The sequence below is a fragment of the Hyla sarda genome, unplaced genomic scaffold (genome assembly GCF_029499605.1).
Source record: "Hyla sarda isolate aHylSar1 unplaced genomic scaffold, aHylSar1.hap1 scaffold_88, whole genome shotgun sequence".
Lineage (NCBI taxonomy): Eukaryota > Metazoa > Chordata > Amphibia > Anura > Hylidae > Hyla > Hyla sarda.
In genome coordinates, this window is record NW_026610908.1 from 667,501 (window position 1) to 690,823 (window position 23,323).

The 23,323-nt window shown below is 44.0% G+C and overlaps 1 protein-coding gene across 2 annotated transcripts in view; it reads right to left on the reverse strand.

The window, feature by feature from the left end:
- The window catches only part of LOC130348327 (serine/threonine-protein kinase B-raf), a gene marked incomplete at its 5' end in the record, with an annotated part of 60,331 nt that overhangs the window by 26,973 nt on the left and 10,035 nt on the right, over positions 1–23,323 (reverse strand). The window contains 6 exon segments of one of the 2 annotated variants that reach the window (XM_056554731.1): positions 1,639–1,758; positions 7,719–7,758; positions 9,449–9,608; positions 16,108–16,227; positions 20,199–20,347; positions 22,131–22,233. In XM_056554731.1, the coding sequence (XP_056410706.1) occupies positions 1,639–1,758; positions 7,719–7,758; positions 9,449–9,608; positions 16,108–16,227; positions 20,199–20,347; positions 22,131–22,233 (692 nt within the window). 2 annotated transcript variants of the gene reach the window in all.

A 23,323-nucleotide genomic window follows, 5' to 3' on the forward strand; every position in this document is an offset into this window, starting at 1 on the left:
GATTGGATTTTTGCTAGAAGTTGCCCGAAATTTTTACTTATGTATTAGCTGCAAAACGGAAAATAAGTGTTGACTTCATAAGACAAGTGTCAAGTATTTAATCGGTCGGGGTCTGAGTGTTCAGACTAGTGCTTCCCAACCAGTGTGCCTCCAGCTGTTGCAGAACTGCAACCCCCAGCATGCCTGAAAAACTGGCCTGATGGGAGTTTCAGTCTTGCAACAGCTGGAGGCGCGAGGGTTGGGAAACACTGGCTCAGACTGATCACAAGTTGGGAGTTGTAGTTTTACAACTGCTGTGGAGCCACATGCTGGAGATCATGGGTCTAGACCAGTGTTTCCCGAGCAGTGGGAAGCAAGCTGCTGCAAAACTACAACTCCCAGCATGCCTTCAGCTGGGAGTTGTAGTTTTGCAAGAGCTGGAGGCTTACTACTTGGAAACACTGATCTAAACCCATGGTCTCCAGCCTGTGGCTGCAAAAAAAGCATTTACAAAAAACTGCTTGGTGTGGGTTTCATGGTAAACCTGCCACGTCTTAACTCACGTTCAGCGTGGCACAGTGTGGTCTAAAACCTGGAGACATTTGGACACAACTAATATATGGGTATTGTTATGTGTGGATAATATAGGCTTACATTATAGTCTAGACCAGTGTTTCCCAACCAGGGTGCCTTCAGATGTTGCAAAAATACAACTCCCAGCATGCCCGGACAGCCATTGGCTGTCTGGGCATGCTGGGGGTGCTAGTTCTCAACAACTGGAGGAACCCTGGTTGGGAAACACTGATGTATGCGACAGAAATACCCAATGAGCTGTGTTGGCCGTTCATGTGTCTGGGAAAGCCAGGTGATCAGGGGCCCCACTAGCTGACACCCAGCTTTTCTAGCAACACAAGAAACTTTAGAACTAGACAACTCTATGCCTTCTATTTCATGTTGGGAGTTGTAGTTTTACAAGAGCTGGAGGGCTTTCTACTTGGAAAACACTGGTCTAGACCAGTGTTTCCCAACCAGGGTGCCTCCAGAAGTTGCAAAACTACAACTCCCAGCATGCCTGGACAGCCAAAGGCTGCCAAAGGCTGTTCAGGCATGCTGGGAGTTGTAGATTTGCAACACCTGGAGGCACCCTGGTTGAGAAACACTGCTCTAGACCCACGATCTCCAACCTGTGGCTCTACTGTAGCTGCAAAACTACAATTCCCAGCATGTCCAGACAGCCAAAGTTGCAGTTTTGCAACAGCTGGAGAGTCAAAAAGGTTGAGGAGCGTTGGTCTAGATCACTACAGTCCAACCTTGGATGGATCACACCACGTATCAGCATGCACAATGGGAATACAGACAGCGGTGACGTGTAGCTTTGGATAGTTAGTGGCAGCAATAAATAAAAAGAGAAAATGCAATCTAGTGAAAAGAAAGTGAAAGTGATGGTGTCGGGACCCTCATGCAGGTGATCATATACAAAGGATACACACAGAACTACAGCTAGTGCACACAGAGTGAAAAATAAAACCCAGCAGTGCCTGTGTGTGCACAACGTATACTAGATCGGGGTGATTTTAGGCAAATTTAGGGGGGGGGGGGGGGGGAGAATTAAAATTAAAAAATAAATTAAAATAAATAAAAAAAAAACAGCCCAACTACCTCTGCAAACATGGTCAGACTCAAAATCAAAGACTATTTCACTGGGGAGAGAATGGAGGAGTGGGCTGGGGTTCCGTGAGTGGTATTTCCGAAGGCAGCGGGTCGGCTGGACCTGGGGGGCTGCGGGAGAAACACAGGCATAAAGAAGGCAAAAAAAAAGTACGGAGAATGGGGGGATAAAGGGTTAAGGGGGGGGGGTAAAGAGTAGAAGAGAGGGGATTAAAATGTAGTAGTGGAAAAGGGGAAAAAAAGGAGGGGGGCAGAATTAACAAGACATGATTAGCAAAATATTATTCCCAATAAACAGACATTAATATATTCACAGTTTATTAATTTTTTTTTTATTTGGGCCGAAGATTTTTGTTACATAGAAAGTGGAAGGGGGTTAGAACCTATATAGATTAATGCAGAATTAATGCAGATTTAAAGGGCAGGTTAACTTTTCTAATATCGTTCCATGCAGACCGGAAAAGGGGTAAAAGTGTCTGATCATGGGGGTCTGACCGACATAACGGGGGCACTCGCCACTCATTCTATGATAAACCAGTGTTGTACTCTGGTCTATAGAGAACACAGACTGCCAATTTAGAGGAAAGATCAGGAAGGGGGGCATTTTGGTTGCCTTTCCCAGCAGTCGGACCCCCCGTGATCAGAAATGTATCCCCTATCCAGTGGATAGAGAATCAGTTTTTTTAAGTGTTGGGGATACCCCTTTAAAAAGGGGTACTCCAGTGTAAAACATTTTTTTTTTTAAATCAGCTGGTGCCAGAAGGTTAAACAGATTTATAAATGACTTCTATTAAAAAATCTTAATCCTTCCAGTACTTTTTAGCAGCTGTATGCTCCAGAGGAAATTATTTTCTTTTTGAATCTCTTTTTTTTTTTGTCTTGTCCACTGTGCTCTCTGCTGACACCAGATGCCCGTATCAGAAAATCCCCATTGCAAACCTATGCTGCTCTGGACAGTTCCTGACACGGACAGAGGTGTCAGCAGAGAGCACTGTGGACAAGACAAAAAAAGAAATTCAAAAAGAATTTCTTCTGTAGCATACAGCTGTTAAAAAGTACTGGAAGGGTGAATATTTTTTTAATAGAAGTCATTTACAAATCTGTTTAACTTTCTGGTACCAGTTTGTTTAAAAAAAAAAAAAAAAACATTTTCACCGGAGTACCCCTTTAAGTCTCCATGATTCCAGACACATTCTGCAGTCATCCTTCCCATTGTCGTGCACTAGGAAAATTGTAAGTGAGGAGGACAGATGGTAGACACTTAAGCAGTGTTTCCCAACCAGGGTGCCTCCAGCTGTTGCAAAACTACAACTCCCAGCATGCCCGGACAGCCTTTGGCTGTCCGGGCATGCTGGGAGTAGTAGTTTTGTAACAGCTGGAAGCACCCTGGTTGGGAAACACTGCACTAAAGCCATGTTCACACTGTGGGATTTTCAAACAGAATCTGCTGGCAAATTCTGCAAAACTTGCTGCGCATTGTAATGAATGGGGATTCCGCAGCATAAAGTCTACAAAAACACTGAACCTGTAAATTTTTTGTAGAATTGCAAAAAAAAATTAAAAAAAATAAAAACAACACGCAGTTTAAGGGGTATTCCAGGATTTTTATTTTTAATCAACTGGCTCCAGAAAGTTAACCAGATTTCTAAATGACTTCTATTAAAAAATGTTAATCCTTCCAATAATTATCAGCTGCTGAAGTTGAGTTGTTTTTTTCTGTCTAACAACAGTGCTCTCTGCTGACATCTCTGCTTGTCCCGGGAACTGCACAGAGTAGAAGAGATTTGCTGTGGGGATTTGCTTCTACTCTGGACAGTTCCCGAGACAGGTGTCATCAGAGAGCACTTAGACCGAAAAGAACAACTCAATATTTTCAGTACTTATGAGCTGCTGAGGTTAAGATTTTTTTATAGAAGTAATTTACAAATCTGTTTAACTTTCTGGAGCCAGTTGATACATTAAAAAAAATAAAAATAAAAATTTTCATGGATAACCCCTTTAACTCTGATTCTGCTCGAATTCCGTTCTGCACAGAAATTCCGCCATGTGAACATAGCCTAAGGCTGGGTTCTTACTGTGGAAACTCAGACCGCAAAAAAATTGTTCCACAAGCAGTTGATGCTAGCACAATGTGCGAGATTTATCAAAACCCGTCCAGAGGAAAAGTTGCTAAGATGCCCATAACAACCAATCAGATCCCTTCTTTCATTTTTAACCATGCCTATGCAAACTGAAAGAAGCGATCTGATTGGTTGCTATAGACAACTCAGCAACTTTTCCTCTGGACAGCCAAAAAAAAAAAAAAAAAGGGCAGGTAACTTTTCTAATATCGTTCCATGCAGACCGAAAAAGGGGTAAAAGTGTCTGATCATAGGGGTCTGACCGAGAGAACGGGGGCACTCGGCACTCATTCCATGATAAACCAGTGCTGTACTCTGGTCTATAGAGAACACAGACTGCCAATTTAGAGGAAAGATCAGGAAGGGGGGCATTTTGGTTGCCTTTCCCAGCAGTCGGACCCCCCGTGATCAGAAATGTATCCCCTATCCAGTGGATAGAGAATACATTTTTAAGTGTTGGGGATACCCCCTTTAAAAGGGGTACTCCAGTGGAAAACTTTATTTTTTTATTTTTTTAAATCAGCTGGTGCCAGAAGGTTAAACAGATTTATAAATGACTTCTATTAAAAAAATCTTAATCCAGTTCTTCCAGTACTTTTTAGCAGCTGTATGCTACAGAGGAAATGCTTTTCTTTTTGAATCTGATTGGTTGCTATAGACAACTCAGCAACTTTTCCTCTGGACAGCCAAAATAAAAAAATAAAAAAAAATAAAAAAAGTGTAATACTGCTAAGTATCCTGCGCAAATTCCGCCAAAAGAATAAGCAATCTTATTCTTCCGGCAGCAAGAGGCCCTGTCGCTGAAATTCCGCAGTGTGCACAGTGCAGCAGAGTTATTTTGACATCAATGTCTGAGCAGGATATCAAAAGTATGAACCTAGAGGACTGTAGGACCAGACTACACAGAGATTGTTTGTAGTCTGTTACCATGGAGACATTTGGATCTGCATAGGAGCGGTGTATATATATATATATTTTTTATTTTTTTTTATTTTAATTAAAGTGTACCTGTCGCTTCCAAAAAATATTGAAATGTTGTAGAGAGACCTCTAAAAAGTTTTGATCGATGGGTGTTTAGACCCTTACCGACCACTATAGCGAGCAGGGAGAAGCCTTCAGCTGGGCGCTGCTTCTCTCACCCCCCTACTCTGTGTGTGTAACAGGGGATGGACGCTAAGGGTACGTTCACACGAGCAGATTTTTTTGTGGGTTTTCCGCTTCGTATTTGAAAGTGGGCGGGCTCTTCTCGGCTGTCCGCAGCAGATTTTCCGCGATGGAATTTACGCTGCAGAAAATCCACAGCGGAAAATCTGCTGTGGACAGCCGAGAAGAGCCCGCCCACTTTCAAATACGAAGCGGAAAACCCGCAAAAAAATCTGCTCGTGTGAGCGTACCCCTTAGACTGGGTTCACACTGTGGAATCACTGGACAGAATGTCTGCCAGAGATCATGCAGGCGGCTCTAGGACCACGCGGACAGTATTGCCATCCCCATAGACGGCAACGCATTTCTGAGCGGGTCGACCAAAAGATGCACTCATCCGCCCATGGGATCTCCAGCGGAAATTCCGTCCGTAGATTCCACAGTGCGAACCTGGCCTTATAGTAGCCAATCGGTATCACACAGACAGAGCTGGGAAAGAACGCACTTGGCGCAAAACTTTGCTTCTAGTGATCTAAACTTTTCGATGCGTCTCTGTAACATGTCCAAAGCTTTTGGAAGTGACCGTGCCCATTTAAGACTTTTTTTCTCCATTTTAGGTGCATTGGAGCAGTAAATGAATGGCATAAGTATACATACCCTTTAAAAAAAAGGATTTACATTCACTTAATTCTTAGATTTATTTGATTCTGGAAAAGGCAGAAGACAGCAGAAGTGGGCTACTGCAGTTTCCAGCTTTCCCAGACTCCTGAAGGTCACACAATCAAACACCAACTTAGGCCTTGTCATATGAAAATCCATGTAACTGTGGCCTAGCAACAACTCTAATAATGTTAAATTAAAGGGTATTCCTATCTCAAAGCGATGTCATATCGCTAGGATTTTTATGGGACCCTGACCCCCAAATCTGTGAAAGAACGAGTCGCATCAGTTTCACCATTTTACCCTGGAAAACAGTGCCCAGGCCACCCTGCTGTGCAGGAAATTACAGAGAGCCCCAGCCACTTAAAGGGGTATTCCAGGAAAAAAACATTTTTATATATCTCAACTGGCTCCAGAAAGTTTTACAAATCTGTTTATTACTTCTATTAAAAAAATCTTATTCCTTTCAGTACTTATGAGCTGCTGAAGTTGAGTTGTTCTTTTCTGTCTAAGTGCTCTCTGATGACCCCTGTCTCGGGAACTGTTCAGAGTAGAAGCAGATCCCCATAGCAAACCTCTTCTACTCTGTGCAGTTCCTGAGACAAGCAGAGATGTCAGCAGAGAGCACTGTTGCCAGACAGAAAAGGACAACTCAACTTCAGCAGCTGATAATTATTGGAAGGACTGTCTGGCAACAGTGCTCTCTGCTGACATCTCTGCTTGTCTCGGGAACTGCACAGAGTAGAAGATATTTGCTATGGGGATCTGCTTCTACTCTGGACAGTTCCTGAGACAGGTGTCATCAGAGAGCACTTAGACAGAAAAGAACAACTATACTTCAGCAGCTCATAAATACTGAAAGGATTAAGATTTTTTAATAGAAGTAATTTACAAATCTGTTTAACTTTCTGGAGCCAGTTGAGATATATAAGTTTTTTCCTGGATAACCCCTTTAAATGAAGCTGTTCTGCAGTTCAGTGGGTGACCGGACACTACTAGAATGGCGCTGCAGCCCCTCCATTCTCAGGATCGGTGGAGATCCCAAAGGCAAATCCTAATGAAATGTCATCACTGTATGACAGGGTTTCCCAACTAAGGGCCTCCAGCTGTTGCAACACTACAACTTCCGGCATGCCCGGACAGCCTTTGGCTGTCCGGGCATGCTGGGAGTTGTAGTGTTGCAACAGCTGGAGGCACCCTGGTTGAGAAACACTGCTGTATGAGATAGGAATACCCCTTTTGAGTTGTATTTGGCCTTTAACTTGTCTGGGAAAGCTGAGTGCCGGCCACACTAGATGCGTCCCAGCTTTTCTAGCAACAGAGGAAACAGCAGAGAAGCTTCAGAACTGGACAACGCAATGGCTTCTATTTTATGGGCAGGGGGAATAATAATAATAAAATTAAAATAAAATAAAAAACCTAAAAAAAATATATATGTTATGCTTAAGAAATTAGGTATAAAACGACTATAAAAAAATTAATGGTTAAAATCTAGGTTTCCATTAAAAGGGGTTAAAATACGCAATAAAAAAGGGGACATTCCAGCGTGTTAATTATAGTCGTCTACGTAACGGCACTAAGCCAGTAACCAGAATGGCAGGAAGTCTGGGAACCTAGACCGATGGTAAAATCCTCTGATGTGTACTAGACCATGAGGACACAGACAGAGACAAGTCTTACGGCTAATGGCGTGAGGATGTGAGGTCACATGGGTTGTACAGACGATGGTTAAAGAGGAGCCGTCGCCTCTCCTAAACCAGTCTCTTCTTCGTAAACACTCGTATTCTGCATAAAACAACAATGCTGGAGCCGCTTTTTTTCTTTCATCATGCCACCCCTCAATAGTTCCTCCTGGTAATGTGTGAATAACTTGACATCTAGGCGTTGCCGTTTCCTTGTCAATGAGGAGTGACCCTACACAACTACGTCGACAGTGTGTAAGGACAACAGGGTACGGTAAGGGTAATTGCAAGGGCGATTTATTGATACATTTCCAGGAGGAACAAAAAAGGAACGACACAATGGAGTAGCTTCAGAACTGTTATTGTAAGGGGAACAGAAGGATTTACTTAGAGACGTTGCAAGAGTGGATGGGTCCTCTTTAAAGTATTTACCGGTGTAAATAAGTAAGGGGGGGTCACTACTTACCTCCCTCACTGCGCTGAAGGCCCTGGTCCCGGATTAAGTCCTAAAAGAGAAAGAAAGATGGGATTCAAGTGTTTCTGTAAAAGTGACTGTGTTTCCCAACCAGGGTGACTCCAGCTGTTGCAAGACTGCAACTCCCAGCATGCCCGAACAGCCTTCGGCTGTTCGAGCATGCTGGGAGTTGTAGTCTTGCAACAGCAGGGGGCACCCTGGTTGGGAAACACCGCTTTATCAGGTACAACAGCTCTGAGATCTGCTGTTTTATGTAAATAATTTAAATGTTTTGCAACTTTGTCATGAACGTTGAGGTTTAATTCCTCGCCATTTTCAACACCGGCGCTTTTGGTCTGTGAATGGAAGTTGTCTGGTTCACATCCAGCAGCAGGTTTGTAAAGGTTTCCTAGCTCTGGATACAAACTTAAAGGGGTTGTCCAGTGAAATAAACAACCTGTGTATGGTGTCAAAAAGTACAATAAAGCAACTTTCTAATATAATGTTATTAGCCATAGTGCATAGTCCCTTGTAAGCTGTGATGTCACATCACAGGCTCTGACTGCAGAGAGCTCCTGGCTCTTCTCTCCCCCCCCCCCCCCCTCCCCTCCTGTCAGCACGGGACAAGACCAGTGATGTAATGGAGGGATCTGATAATACTGTTCATAAGATTTATGACAGATTAGATAAGGCAGCAGGAAGTCTGTTCTCAGTCACAATAGTTTCCATCAAGAATGGGCTCCCTCATAAAACTAATAAGTAGCAATATCAGCTATCTTTTACATCACTGGTATCGTACCGTGCTGACAGGAGGGGGGAGGGCAGACAGGGGCTCTGACCTCATGTCAAAGGCTTTGAATGCAGAGAGCCCCAGTCTGCCCTCCCCGCTCCTGTCAGCACGGGACAAGACCAGTGATGTAAAAGAGAGCTGATATTGCTGCTCATTAGTTTTATGAGGGAGCACACTCTTGATGGAAACTACTGTGATTGAGAACAGGCTTCCTGCTGCCTCATCTAATCTGTCATAAATCTAATGAAAAGTATTATCAGATCCCTCCATTACATCACTGGTGTTGTCCAGTGCTGACAGGATGGGGGAGGGCAGACAGGGGCTCCCTGCATTCAGAGCCTGTGACATGACGTCAAAGTTTACAAGGGAAAGGGAACAGCTAATATGGAAAATCTCTGCACTATGGCTAATAACATTATACTAATAAGTTGCTCCATCACACCGGTTGTTTCTTTTGCAAAACAATCTCTTTAAATGTTTCCATTTTGTGACACCAAACAGAGACCCAGAGCAGAAAGTGGTTACAAAGAGTGTTGCTCGCTCTGGAGGACCCCTCCGTTCTGCATTACGCAGACAACTCATCGATATAAATGGATACTGCGTAATGCTTAACTCCCCTGCGGTGGCGCTGAAGGAAATTTGAACACTTACTGCCAGGTTTCATCACAGATTACAGCTAGATGTTGGAGGATATAGCCAGGGGTACACTTTGTGATTTACAACTAGGGATAGTCCAGAGTGGAGGAAGAGCCAAGGCCAGTTTCACATGAACATAATACAGCTGCAAGTCCTGGTCTGAGTGCAGCTTTAGGGACCCCAACAGAAAGAATCATAGATCCCTATGATGCTTTAAGTTTTAGGTTATCAGACCCGTGGTCAGATCGGGGACTTGCAACATCAAAATATTGACGACTCATCACCCTGAACATCAATGTCCCCTGTGACCACTTACATCAATATTAACAGGCTCAATGGTGTTGATGTGAACATTGGGGGCAGAGGATGACCGGTCCCGCTGGCCAAACTGGTTTCTGTGGTCTTCATCTGCTGGTCGGAATGGCTGGGGAATGGGAATGGACTTGGACGGAGAACTACTTTGGAGGCTGGAAGGCCTAGAGGGAGAAAAAAAGATGATAAAAAATATATATAAATAAATATTTTAAGTTAAGAGTCCCCTGAAGAACAGAGCAAAGAAGTGAAGAGGAGGATGTCCTCTCTGTCTCCTTTAACCCCTTCCCGCAGAATGTCATATATAAACGCCGGGTTGTGCAGTGCGTTCGCGCATCCCGGCGTTTATAAATGACATGCAGTTAACCCGGCGATGCGCAGCATCGCACGGGTTAACTGGCAGAAGTCCCGCTGTTTCCAGCAGGGGACAACTTCTGCTTCACCCCCAGGACCATCAATTGATGGTCCTGGTCAGCGATCACTGTGATTGGTCCCTGTGGACCAATCACAGTGATCTGGGGTGAAAGTTCAGATCCCCCGCACTGCCTGCCCCTGGAAGTCGGGCAGAACGGGGGACGATGGCTGCGGGGGCTCGCGGGGACCTGCGGCACACGGGGGGAACACGTGGGGACCGGCGGACTTACCTGGAGCAGCGGCAGGACCGAGGAGCAGCGGCAGGACCGGCCACGTGGAGGAGCAGCGACGGGTAAGTATGTAGTCCTCAGAGGCAGCAGTGAAGATCTTCACTGCTGCTTCTAGGAGTCTGAAAACTACAACTCCCAGCATGCCTAGACAGCCTTTGGCTGTCTGGGCATGCTGGGAGTTGTAGTTTTGCAACATCTGGAGGGCCCCAGTTTGGAGACCATTGTATAATGGTCTCCAATCTGTGCTCTTCCAGCTGTTGCAAAACTACAACTCCCAGCATGCACTGACTGTCCAGGCATGCTGGGAGTTTTAGTTAAGCAACATCTGGCCCTTCAGATGTTGCCGAACTACAACTCCCAGCATGCCCTTCAGCTGTCTGGGCATGCTGGGAGTTGTAGTTTTGCAACAGCTGGAAACACTGGTTGGGAAACATTGTTTCTAACTCAGTGTTTCCTAACCTGTGTGCCTCCAGCTGTTGCAAAACTATAACTCCCAGCATGCACTAAAAGACCATGCATGCTGGGAGTTGTAGTTTTGCAACATCTGGAGGGCCCCAGTTTGGAGACCATTGTATAATGGTCTCCAATCTGTGCTCTTCCAGCTGTTGCAAAACTACAACTCCCAGTATGCACTGACTGTCCAGGCATGCTGGGAGTTTTAGTTCAGCAACATCTGGCCCTTCAGATGTTGCCGAACTACAACTCCCAGCATGCCCTTCAGCTGTCTGGGCATGCTGGGAGTTGTAGTTTTGCAACAACTGGAGACACACTGGTTGGGAAACATTGTCTGTTTCTAACTCAGTGTTTCCTAACCTGTGTGCCTCCAGCTGTTGCAAAACTATGACTCTCAGCATGCACTAACAGACCATGCATGCTGGGAGTTGTGGTTTTGCAACAGCTGATGCAAGCCCCCCCCCCGCCCCGCCACCCCCGTGAATGTACAGGGTACATTCACATGGGCGAGGCTTTTACAGTGGGTTTCTCGCATCTTGAGATGCAGCAAATTTTGCGCTGGGAAACTCGCTGTAATCCCCCGCCCATGTGACTGTACCCTAAAAACACTACACTAACACAAAATAAAATAAAAAGTTAAAAACACTACATATACACATACCCTTACACAGCCCCCCTCCCCCAATAAGAACGTCCGGTACACCACTGTTTCCAAAGCAGAGCCTCCAGCTGTTGAAAAACAACAACTCCCAGTATTGTCGGACAGCCGTTGACTGTCCAGGCATGCTGGGAGTTTTGCAACAGCTGGAGGCACCCTGTTTGGGAATCACTGGCGTAGAATACCCCTATGTCCACCCCTATGCAAATCCCTAATTTAGGCCTCAAATGCACATGGCGCTCTCACTTTGGAGCCCTGTCGTATTTCAGGGCAACAGTTTAGGGCGACATATGGGGTATCGCCGTACTCGGGAGAAATTGCGTTACAAGGTTTGGGGGGCTTTTTCTTCTTTAACCCTTCATGAAAAGGAAATGTTGGGGTCTACACCAGAATGTTAGTGTAAAAATTTTTTTTTTTTTACACTAACATGCTGATGTTGCCCTATACTTTACATTTTCACAAGAGGTAAAAGGGAAAAAAGCCCCCCAAAATTTGTAACGCAATTTCTCCCGACTATGGAGATACCCCATATGTGGGCGCAAAGTGCTCTGGGGGCGCACAACAAGGCCCAGAAGGGAGAGCGCACCATGTACATTTGAGGTGATTTGCACAGGGGTGGCTGATTGTTACAGCGGTTTTGACAAACGCAAAAAAAACAAAACCCCAAATGTGACCCCATTTCGGAAACGACACCCCTCACGGAATGTAATGAGGGGTGCAGTGAGAATTTACCCCCCACAGGTGTCTGACGGATCTTTGGAACAGTGGTCCATGAAAATGAAAACTTGTACAGCCCACTGTTCCAAAGATCTGTCAGACACCAGTGGGGGGCAAATGCTCACTGTACCCCTTGTTACGTTCCTCAAGGGGTCTAGTTTCCAAAATGGTATGCCATGTGTGTTTTTTTTTGCTGTTCTGACACCTTAGGGGCTTCCTAAATGCGACATGCTCCCCGAGCAAAATTTGCTCTCAAAAAGCCAAATATGACTCCTTCTCTTCTGAGCATTGTAGTTCGCCCATAGTGCACTTCAGGTCAACTTATGGGGTACCTCCATACTCAGAAGAGATGGGGTTACAAATTTTGGGGGGTATTTTCTGCTATTAACCCTTGCAAAAAGGTGAAATTAGGGGGAAAACACACATTTTAGTGGAATTATTTTTTTTTTTTTACATATGCAAAAGTCGTGAAACACCTGTGGGGTAATAAGGCTCACTTTATTCCTTATTACATTCCTCAAGGGGTCTAGTTTCCAAAATGGTATGCCATGTGGGTATTTTTTGCTGTTCTGGCACCATAGGGGCTTCCTAAATGCGACATGCCCCCCGAGCAAAATTTGCTCTCAAAAAGCCAAATATGACTCCTTCTCTTCTGAGCATTGTAGTTCACCCATAGTGCACTTCAGGTCAACTTATGGGGTACCTCCATACTCAGAAGAGAAGGGGTTACAAATATTGGGGGGTATTTCCTGCTATTAACCCTTGGAAAAATGTGAAATTTGGGGGGAAACACACATTTTAATGGAAAAAATTTTTTTTTTTTACATATGCAAAAGTCGTGAAACACCTGTGGGGTATTATGGCTCACTTTATTCCTTGTTATGTTCCTCAAGGGGTCTAGTTTCCAAAATGGTATGCCATGTGAGGGTTTTTTGCTGTTCTGGCACCATAGGGGCTTCCTAAATGCAACATGCCCCCCAAAAACCATTTCAGAAAAACGTACTCTCCAAAATCCCCTTATCGCTCCTTCCCTTCTGAGCCCTCTACTGCGCCCGCCGAACACTTTACATAGACATATGAGGTATGTGCTTACTCGAGAGAAATCAGGCTACAAATATAAGTATACATTTTCTCCTTTTACCCCTTGTAAAAATTTAAAAATTGGGTCTACAAGAACATGCGAGTGTAAAAAATGAAGATTGTGAATTTTCTCCTTCACTTTGCTTCTATTCCTGTGAAACAGCTAAAGGGTTAAAATGATGACTGAATGTCATTTTGAATACTTTGGGGGGTGCAGTTTTTATAATGGGGTCTTTTGTGGAGTATTTCTAATAAGAAGACCCTTCAAATCCACTTCAAACCTGAACTGGTCCCTGAAAAATAGTGAGTTTGAAAATTTTGTGAAAAATTGGAAAATTGCTGCTGAACTTTGAAGCCCTCTGTTGTCTTCCAAAAGTAAAAACTCGTCACTTTTATGATGCAAACATAAAGTAGACATATTGTATATGTGAATAAAAAATTTTTTTATTTGTAATATCCATTTTCCTTACAAGCAGAGAGCTTCAAAGTTAGAAAAATGCAAAATTTTCAAATTTTTCATCAAATTTTAGGATTTTTCACAAGGAAAGGATGCAAGTTACCACAAAAATTTACCACCATGTTAAAGTAGAATATGTCACGAAAAAACAATCTCGGAATCAGAATGATAACTAAAAGCATTCCAGAGTTATTAATGTTTAAAGTGACAGTGGTCAGATGTGCAAAAAACGCTCTGGTCCTTAAGGCCAAAATGGGCTTGGTCCTGAAGGGGTTAAGATGCTGCAATTAACACAGAGGGAGAAGATGAAGACATTACATGTCTCTTCTGCTGCAGCGCAGAGGAGACATGTAATGAGTGCGCAGCCAGGTACGGCTCTTATCAGCAATGTGACGCATTAAATACCGGTTTGCAGGTTGTGTAGTCTAATGAAATAAAGTGACCGGGAACTTGAGCTTTCACGGTGATAAATTAGGACATTTCTGCAATAATTCAGTGCTAATACCATCAGCAGACACAAGTGTGAGAATGTGGGAGGGATTTGGTTTGGGTTCATCTGCTCCTGCAAACATCAATAAAGTTTCTCTTTCAATGTATTTATCTATCTTTTAAAGGGGTTCTCCGGTGCTTACATATCTTATCCCCTATCTAAAGGATAGGGGATAAGATGCCTGATCGCGGGAGTCCCGCTGCTGGGGACGCCCACGATCATGCACGCGGCACCCCGTTTATAATCAGCTATCACGCCCCCTCCCATCTGCTTGCATTGAGGGGCGGAGTGCGACGTCACACGGGGGCGGAGGCGTGACGTCACGCGCCGCCGGCCCTGTAGTCGCACGTAATCAGACCCGAAGCGAACACGCTCCGGGGGCTGATTACAAACGGGGTGCCGCGTGCATGATCGCGGGCGTCCCCAGCGGCGGGACTCCCGCGATCAGGCATCTTATCCCCTATCCTTTGGATAGGGGATAAGATGTGTAAGCACTGGAGAACCCCTTTAAACAAAAACCCCAACCCTCACAAATGGGGGTAGTTAAGGGTTTAACTATCCTATATTTTAAGTGGACATATAAATAACATGTGACCAAGTATTATCGAAATATCTCCAGCCGTTTGGATGTTATGCAGTAACATATTTCCCGTAGACTCGTATGGGACTTTAAACCAAAACCCCGCCCCTGGCCAATGGGAGTGAGTAAGGGTTAAATCACCTATCCTATGTTTGTTGTTGACATATAAGTAACATGTGGCCAAGTTTCATGTTAATATCTTTAGCCGTTTAGAAGTGACGTCACCACCACGCTTGCCCCCTCAATTAAAGTCAATGAGTCATAGTCTTGCATTAAGGGGGCGTGGTGTGACGTCACCACCCCGCCGCCCGCTCCAAACAAATTGTCCAAGTACCCCTTTAAAAAAAAAATTAAAAAAAAACTGGAGAGCTGACCGTCCCGCTTTATAACTTTGCTGATCTCCCGTGGTTGTGGGGCAGGGATGTTATACCTGGTTAAAGCAGTATTTCCAAAACAGGGTGCCTCCAGCTGTTGAAAAACTACAACTCCCAGCATGCCCGGACAGCCGAAGGGAATTGTAGCTTTGCAACAGCTGGAGGCAGCCTGGTTGGACAACACTGATCTAAGGGATAATTTATCTGTAATAGCATTGTATGGATGCTTGGGAGTTCGGCCCTATATCCCTCACCCCGATTATGGAGACAGTAAGATGGTGCAGTGGACTAAGTTTGAGTCTGACTTTGGGAAAGACTTTAAGGGGTACTCCGGTGGAAAACTTTATTTTTTTATTTTATTTATTTTAAATGAACTGGTGCCAGAAAGTTAAACAGATTTATAAATTAATTCTATTTAAAAATCTCAATCCTTTCAGTACTTATTAGCAGCTGTATGCTACAGAGGATATTCTTTTATTTTTAAATTTCTTTTTTGTCTTGTCCACATTGCTCTCTGCTGACACCTGCTGTCTGTGTCAGGAACTGTCCAAAGCAGCATAGGTTTGCAATGGGGATTTTCTCCTGCTCTAGATACGGGCATCGGGTGTCAACAAAGAGCACTGTGGACATGACAAAAAAGTTCAAAAATAAATCTGTTTAACTTTCTGGCACCAGTTGATAAAAAAAAATATAAATACATGTATAAAAAAAAAATAATAATAATAATAATAAAAATAAAAAATAATAATAAACATAATAATAAACATAATAATAAACATAATAATAAACATAATAATAAAAATAATAGTAAAAATAATAATAATTTCCACCGGAGAACCCCTTTAAACAAAGTGTAATAAGGAAGCGGAAGCCCTCCGGCTCATAGGACTATTTTCTCCAAGGATTAGAGAAAATCCACCATTTACCCGTCTCTATTAACAGATCACAGCTAATACAAGCGCCGGGGATAATCCCGAATTACACAACAGCGGCCGCAGCCAGCCGTCCGACAGATGACACACAGCAGTATTTACAGCTTGTTGCTTTTTTGGCCGTTCCTTGTATTAAGACAGAAGAATTATTTAAGGGGGAACTCCTTAAATAAACACTGGCAGCTGCAGAAAGGGGACAGAGGAGGGATTCATGGTGGTCCGGACCCCACGAGAGACAAGGAAGGGCCGCCCACCGTTCCAACACTGTGAAGCCTTACCCGCTGACATATGGGGGGGATGAGGGCGAACAGGATTCGACGGCTTGGGTGACCTCCTCGAAGGGACCTTCATCCTGAGATATTGGGTGGTGTTCAAAGAACTTGGAGACAAACAGCAAACTGGGAGATAAAACAAGAGAGTACAAGCCGAGTTGTGCAATATCCTGACAGATTCTGAATCATAGCAAAAGAGAAGCGCAACAGGATCGGCTTAAAGGGGTACTCTGGTCTTCAAATAAACTGGTGCCAGAAAGTTAAACATATTTGTAAATTACTTCTATTTAAAAATCTTAATCCTTCCAGTACTTATCAGCTGCTGTATGCTCCAGAGGAAGTTGTGTAGTTCTTTCCAGTCCTGACCACAGTGCTCTCTGCTGCCACCTCTGTCCATGTCAGGCACTGTCCAGAGCAGGAGAAAATCCCAATAGCAAACCTCTCCTGCTCTGGACAGTTCCTGAAAAGTGCAGAGATGGCAGCAGAGAGCACTGTGGTCAGAATGGAAAGAACTACATAACTTCATCTGGAGCATACAGCAGCTGATAAGTACTAGAAGGATTAAGATTTTTAAATAGAAGTAATTTACAAATATGTTTAACTTTCTGGCACTGATTTTATTTTTTCTTCCTCTGGAGTACCCCTTTAATTACCATTGACTTTGTTTGTTGTGAACAGGTACAAAATTGTGTGCAGATTAATTTCTTCCCCACTCCTAATTAGGTTTATTTTTTCATCACCTTCTATGATCCATATAAGCTGATTTTGCAGGACAAGTTATAATATTTGTATTTACTACCTTCACGTTACGCTCCTCAACATTAAAAAATGCAACACCAAGAAGGACAAGCAGTAAGGTTGAGCAGGTCAAGAAAGTAGCTGGTTTCGCTAAGATCTGAAAATGGGAGGAGCTTCAATGGGGTGAAACTTTTTTTTGAGCCACATGTGACCTCAGGTCAAGTCATTGGTGATCAACTGCAGAGGAAACCGATCTTGACGATTTTTGTGCATTCAGCGTGGCAGAACCTTCCTCAGGCAACCATTAATATTCTCAATGATAGCAAGAGAGTATGTACTTCTGCATACTTTATATTGTATAAACAGAGAGGTTTTAAACCCCTTAAAGGGGTACTCCGCCCCTAGACATCTTATCCCCTATCCAAAGGATAGGGGACAAGATGTCAGATCGCCGGGGTCCCACTGCTGGGGACCCCGGGGATCGCTGCTGCAGCACCCCGCTATCATTACTGCACAGAGCGAGTTCGCTCTGCGTGTAATGACGGGCAATACAGGGGCCGGAGCATCGTTACATCACGGCTCCGCCCCTCGTGACGTCACGGCCTGCCCCCGTCAATACAAGTTTATGGGAGGGGGCGTGGCAGTCGTCACTCCCCCTGCCATAGACTTGCATTAAGGGGACGAGCCGTGATGTAATGAGGGGCGGAGCCATGACGTCACGCTGCTCCGGCCCCTGTATCGCCCGTCATTACGCACACAGCGATCTCGCACCTGCGCAGTAATGATAGCGGGGTGCCGCAGCGGCGATCCCCGGGGTCCCCAGCAGCGGGACCGCGACAATCTAACATCTTATCCCCTATCCTTTGGATAGGGGATAAGATGCCAGGGTATCCCTTTAAGGACCAGGCCAATTTTATTTTTGCATTTTCGTTTTTTCCTCCTCACCTTCTAAAATCCATAACTCTTTTCTATTTCCATCTACAGACCTATATAAGGGCTTGTTTTTTACGTGACCAATGGTACTTTGTAATGAATCCTCTCAGTTTACCATAAAATGTACGGCGAACCCAAAGACTTATTTTTCTAGGGAGGAAATTTAAATGAAAACCACAATTTTGCACATTTTGGAGGGTTTCGTTTTCACACTGTACATTTTATGGTAAAAATGACACGTGTTCTTTATTCTCTGAGTCAATACGATCAAAATGATACCCATGGCTAAATATTTTTCTATTTTTGTACCGCAAAAAAAAAAAAATCTCGAAAACTTTTTGTACAAAATCAGTAATATAAAATCGCCCTATTGTGACCATCTATAACTTTTTTCATTTTTCCGTATATAGGGCGGTTTGAGAGCTAATTTTTTCGCAGTCATCTGAACTTTTAGATCCCTTTTTATTAATTTTTTTAAGAATACAAAGTGACAAAAAAAAGCAGCATTTTTGGACTTACATTTTTTACGTTTACGCCGTTCACCTTACGGGATCAGTAACATTATATTTTGATAGTTCGGACATTTACACACACGGCGATGCCAAATATGTGTATAAAAAAAAATTATGCTTTTGGGGGTAAAATGGGAAAAAGGGACAATTTTCGTTTTTATTGGAGAGGGGATTTTTTTAACTTTTTATTTTTACATTTTTCAACAATTTTTTTTATTTTTTTATTAATTTTTTTTAATTTTTTTTTTTACACTTTTTATGTCCGCATAGGAGACTATCAATTGCAATCAGTTGATTGCTAATACTGTTCAGTGCTATGAATAGGGCATAGCACTGATCAGCATTATCGGCTATCTTCTGCTCTGGTCTGCTTAATCTCAGACCAAAGCAGAAGACCCGAGGAGACGGCAGCAGCGCTGCGGGTGATCCGATCATTTATTTTAACATGCGCATTGCAGCAGATGCCGTGATCTGTATTGATCACGGCATCTGAGGGGTTAATGCCGGACATAGACGCGATCATGGATTGATATTGATAGCAGCCAGGACCTGCAGCGCATGACGCTAACACCGCTCCGATGCTCGAGGTCATACACAGGACATAAATGTACGTCCTGGTGCACTAAGTACCGCCACACCAGGACGTAAATTTACGTCCATGGTGGTTAAAGGGTTAAAGGGTTATCCACTCTAGGGTGATTTTAGTACTTACCAGCCAGACATGCTTAGGAAGGATCTGCGCTTGTCCTGGAGCTAAACGGCTATGTTCTAAATCAGCCATAACGCTGAGGCTCTCATTTTGTTAATTGGCCATTTCTTGTTTGAGTTCCCTCCCTCGAACTACATGTCCCATAATACCTTGTTTGTAAGTGTGAGGTCATTTTTCTTCCTCTCACACATTAGCCACCCCACTTCTTGAAACACACCTGTGGTCCCTTCCATGCAATAGACCAGTGTTTTCTAACCAGAGTGCCTCCAGCTGTTGCAAACCTACAATTCACTGCAGAATGACCTCTGTCCCACCCAGCGGTCGCTCCACCCATTGAAGCAGACAGGCTCCCTCAGATCACCTGATTAGTGATGTAATGTCTCGGGCCACACTGCAACCTGGGAAAACCTGAGACGATTTGTATGCTGTTAAAAATGAACATTGGTCCAAAAATCACAGAAGAATTGTGAGACCACCATCAAGCACAGGTACAGACACTATATTATGAACTACACCAAACTTTACAGACCCTGTAGCATAGTCAAATAAATAATAATCCTGGAATACCCCTTTAATGTTTTAAATCCCGCAATTTCTATAACTGCACAATTTTTCCCTTCCAAGTGTTGTAATTTAAAGGTTGAGGCATATAGAACATATAGGTGCAGCATCTGGCCTTTATACACCTAGGTGTCACAGTCCCTACTGACCAGGGAATCTAGGGAGCTAAATGGCTGAGAATGGCGTTATTGACAATGCTCGTCACCAATTACAGGTGACTGGGGTAGGTTTAGCCCCTGAGCCTGCTCCATACACCCCTGCTTGACATTCGACATTCATATATATATCAAATTTTAGCAACGGGTTAATATAGGTTTATAGCTGCCAAAACATCACTTAGACCATTATAAAGAAAGGGTCTTAAAGGGGCCAGCGTTCGGAACTAAATGTTCCAAGCGCATTTTTCGCGCTGTGGAGGTTGGTCACGCCCCTCGTGATGTCATGGCCACTCCGCTCATGGCAAGTCAATGGGAGGGGGCGTGGCGGCCGTCACACCCCCTCCCATAGATTTGTATTGAGGGGGCGTGGCCATGACGTCAAAAGGCGCATGGTCAACCCCCACACCGCGAAATCAGCGTCCGGAACATTAAGTTCCGAACGCTGGACAGTACAGTACCCCTTTAAATAAGGTTGTATTGACTTACTCGAGTCGGTCGTAGTTGACGCACATGAGTGGGACCTCTGTGCTGCATCGCTGGTGGAACTTGTACCCGCACGTCTGACAGCGAAAACCCTGGAATAGCAGCTTCCGACAAAAGTCACAGAACGCTAAAGTAAAGAAGGTTTTTCGTACCTGAAAACACAGAATGATCATCAAGTCAAAAACTTTACTATATAATCCTATATAAGGGAGAGAGCTAAATAAATAATGACAGATCTAATGTTCACTGTATCAGAGTCATGTGCTCTTGTATATTTATATATATACACACACACACACACACACACACACACACACACCGGGAAAAGCAGCTTCTCTATGTTACATATATTTATAGAGCACTATTCAGACTATCGACCGTTTTGCCTTTATTGGGCTGGTATACACCCAAACCTTTGTTTTTACTGTATAGAAGAGCACAACAGACTGTACTTTCCTATATAGAGATCCCCCCAAAAAAATTATTTATATTTATTTATATATTTTATATATACCGTATATATATATATATATATATATATATATATATATATATATATATATATACATACATACATACATACACATACATACACATATACATGCACACACACTGCTTGTAAAATTATATTATATATATATATATATATATATATATATATATATATATATATATATATTATTTATTTTCCCCTTTATAAAATATAAATATATATATTTAATTTAATTTTTTTTTCTTTATTGAGAATATAAAACAACGGTGGTATGGTACTGAGGTTATGACAACCAGAACCCTCTCAGCATAAGGCTGGGTTCACATCACTTTTTTTCCCATACAGGAGCGCATACGGCAGGGGGGAGCTGAAACCTCGCGCTCCTGTAAGTAATTCATTTCAATGAGCCGGCCGGAGTGAAAGGTTCCGTCCGGTCGGCTCATTTTTGCCCCGTATGCGCTTTTACAACTGGACCTAAAACCGTGGTTGACCACACTTTTAGGTCCGATGAAAAAGCGCAAAAATTAGTCGACCAGACCGAATGTTTCACTCCGGCCGGCTCATTGAAATGAATTACATACGGGAGCACATAGAAAGGCATACGGGAGCGTGAGGTTTCAGCTCCCCCCTGCCGTATGCGCTCCCGTATGGGAGAAAACGTGATGTGAACCCAGCCTAACACAGAACAACTCTGGGAAGAAGGCTGCATCAGCTATATTATTATAACCCCCACATGTGCCAATGTAATGGGAATATACACATCAATATATGGTCCTTTAAACCTATCAGTGAAATTTGGTAACTGGTGGCACAGAAGCACCACATGTGTTTGTTTGTTTTTGCCCATATCATGCACACAATATTCCGACAGCACCATCTGTTATTTTAGCACAGCTGCATCCATGCCTCTTATTACTGTAACTGGGTCCTGTGATCACCAGTCTTGCCCACAGCAAAAAAAAAATAAAAGGATGAAATCACCTACCAGATCAATCCTAATCAGAGCTCCAAGACCCGACTTAGGAGTCTAATCAGTTCACCTGGGTAACCTTGGGCAGCCTAATAAGATGGCCAGGTGCAGTAATCAAACTCCACCCACCCCTCTCTGCAAAGCCAGAAGATTCATGGGAAACGTGCAGCATTAGAAAATACTTTCAGTGATGGAATTGCATCTAGTATGGCTGAAAACCCCATGCTTTCCACCACCTGCTAAAACAGGTAAGCAAGAGGCATATACAAGAACCTCTAAACTATTGTTTAACAACAGCCTATGCTGCGATGGGGTTTGCATTTTGTAGTGCTGCAGCAGCTGAAGGAGCACTAGAAGTTAAATCACTGACAGATCGAGTGTCCTCTCTGTAGTAGCGTCAGGACATTATGTACAGAGGTTAATTTCCATTGACCTGAGGTGTAAACATTACACGTCCCTCCATTGTACCTACAAAGTTATGGGTGGTGAGCGGTACGTTCTCCAGAACTTCCACGTGCAGCTCCTCCCCAGTCAGCCAGCTGATGTCTGTGTCCCAGCCGATTGGTTTCTTTTCCCTGTCGGGATACAGTGGAGATATATGCATAGGTATGAGAGACATATAGAAGATCTACTATACAGTACATGTCTGATGGGTGGGCAATGGGGGGTACCCGGTCCTGTGTGAAAAAAAGAACTGGACAGAAACCGAGCACATCATAGGGTTAATCATAGGGGGGTTGTAGGTGCTCAAGGAGAAGGAGGCAAGAAACGCAGTCACCTTTACTGAAAATGTGAATACAGGCAACACTGACAAGTACCTCAGATCCTGGCCGGCACAGACAGGCAGCAATAGACAAGACTAGTAATTAGGGCTGCACGATATAGCGTGAAAGCAATCGAATCGAGATTTTTGCTTTTTGCGATATAGCGATACGGCCTCCCGGGAAAATATGCGATTATCTGCTCGGGCTCCCGTGGCGGGGGCCGGCCAGAGCAGGTAAACACTAAATTTAAATACTAAAAGTCAGTGTTTCCCAACCAGGGTGCCTCCAGTTGTTGCAAAACTTCAACTCTTAGCATGCCCGGACCGGCAAAGGCTGTCCGGGCATGCTGGTAGTAGTAGTTTCACAAAAGCTGGAGGCACCCTGCTAGAAAAACACTGAGCTAAGAGCGCAGGGAGAAAAATAAAAAAAACTTCTGCTCACCTCGTCCCGGTCCCTGCAGATTAATCTCTGTGCGCTCCAGAGTTTCCTCTCTTCTTAGTACTGTAGGACCTTTCCCTTCTTAGCCAATCACTGGCCGCAGTGGTGTCACATGTCAAGCCAGTGATTCGCTGATGGGGAAAGGTCTTGAACTGCAGCAATACACTAGGTTTCCCCGAGTCCCGCGGGAGATTGGAAATCCGCCTGGGAAACCCAGTGTATTGCTGCAGTACAAGAATACAAGAATGCCACACGGGGGAGGAGAATGCCACACGGGGGAGGAGAATGCCACACGGGGGAGGAGAATGCCACACGGGGGAGGAGAATGCCACACGGGGGAGGAGAATGCCACACGGGGGAGGAGAATGCCACACGGGGGAGGAGAATGCCACACGGGGGAGGAGAATGCCACACGGGGGAGGAGAATGCCACACGGGGGAGGAGAATGCCACACGGGGGAGGA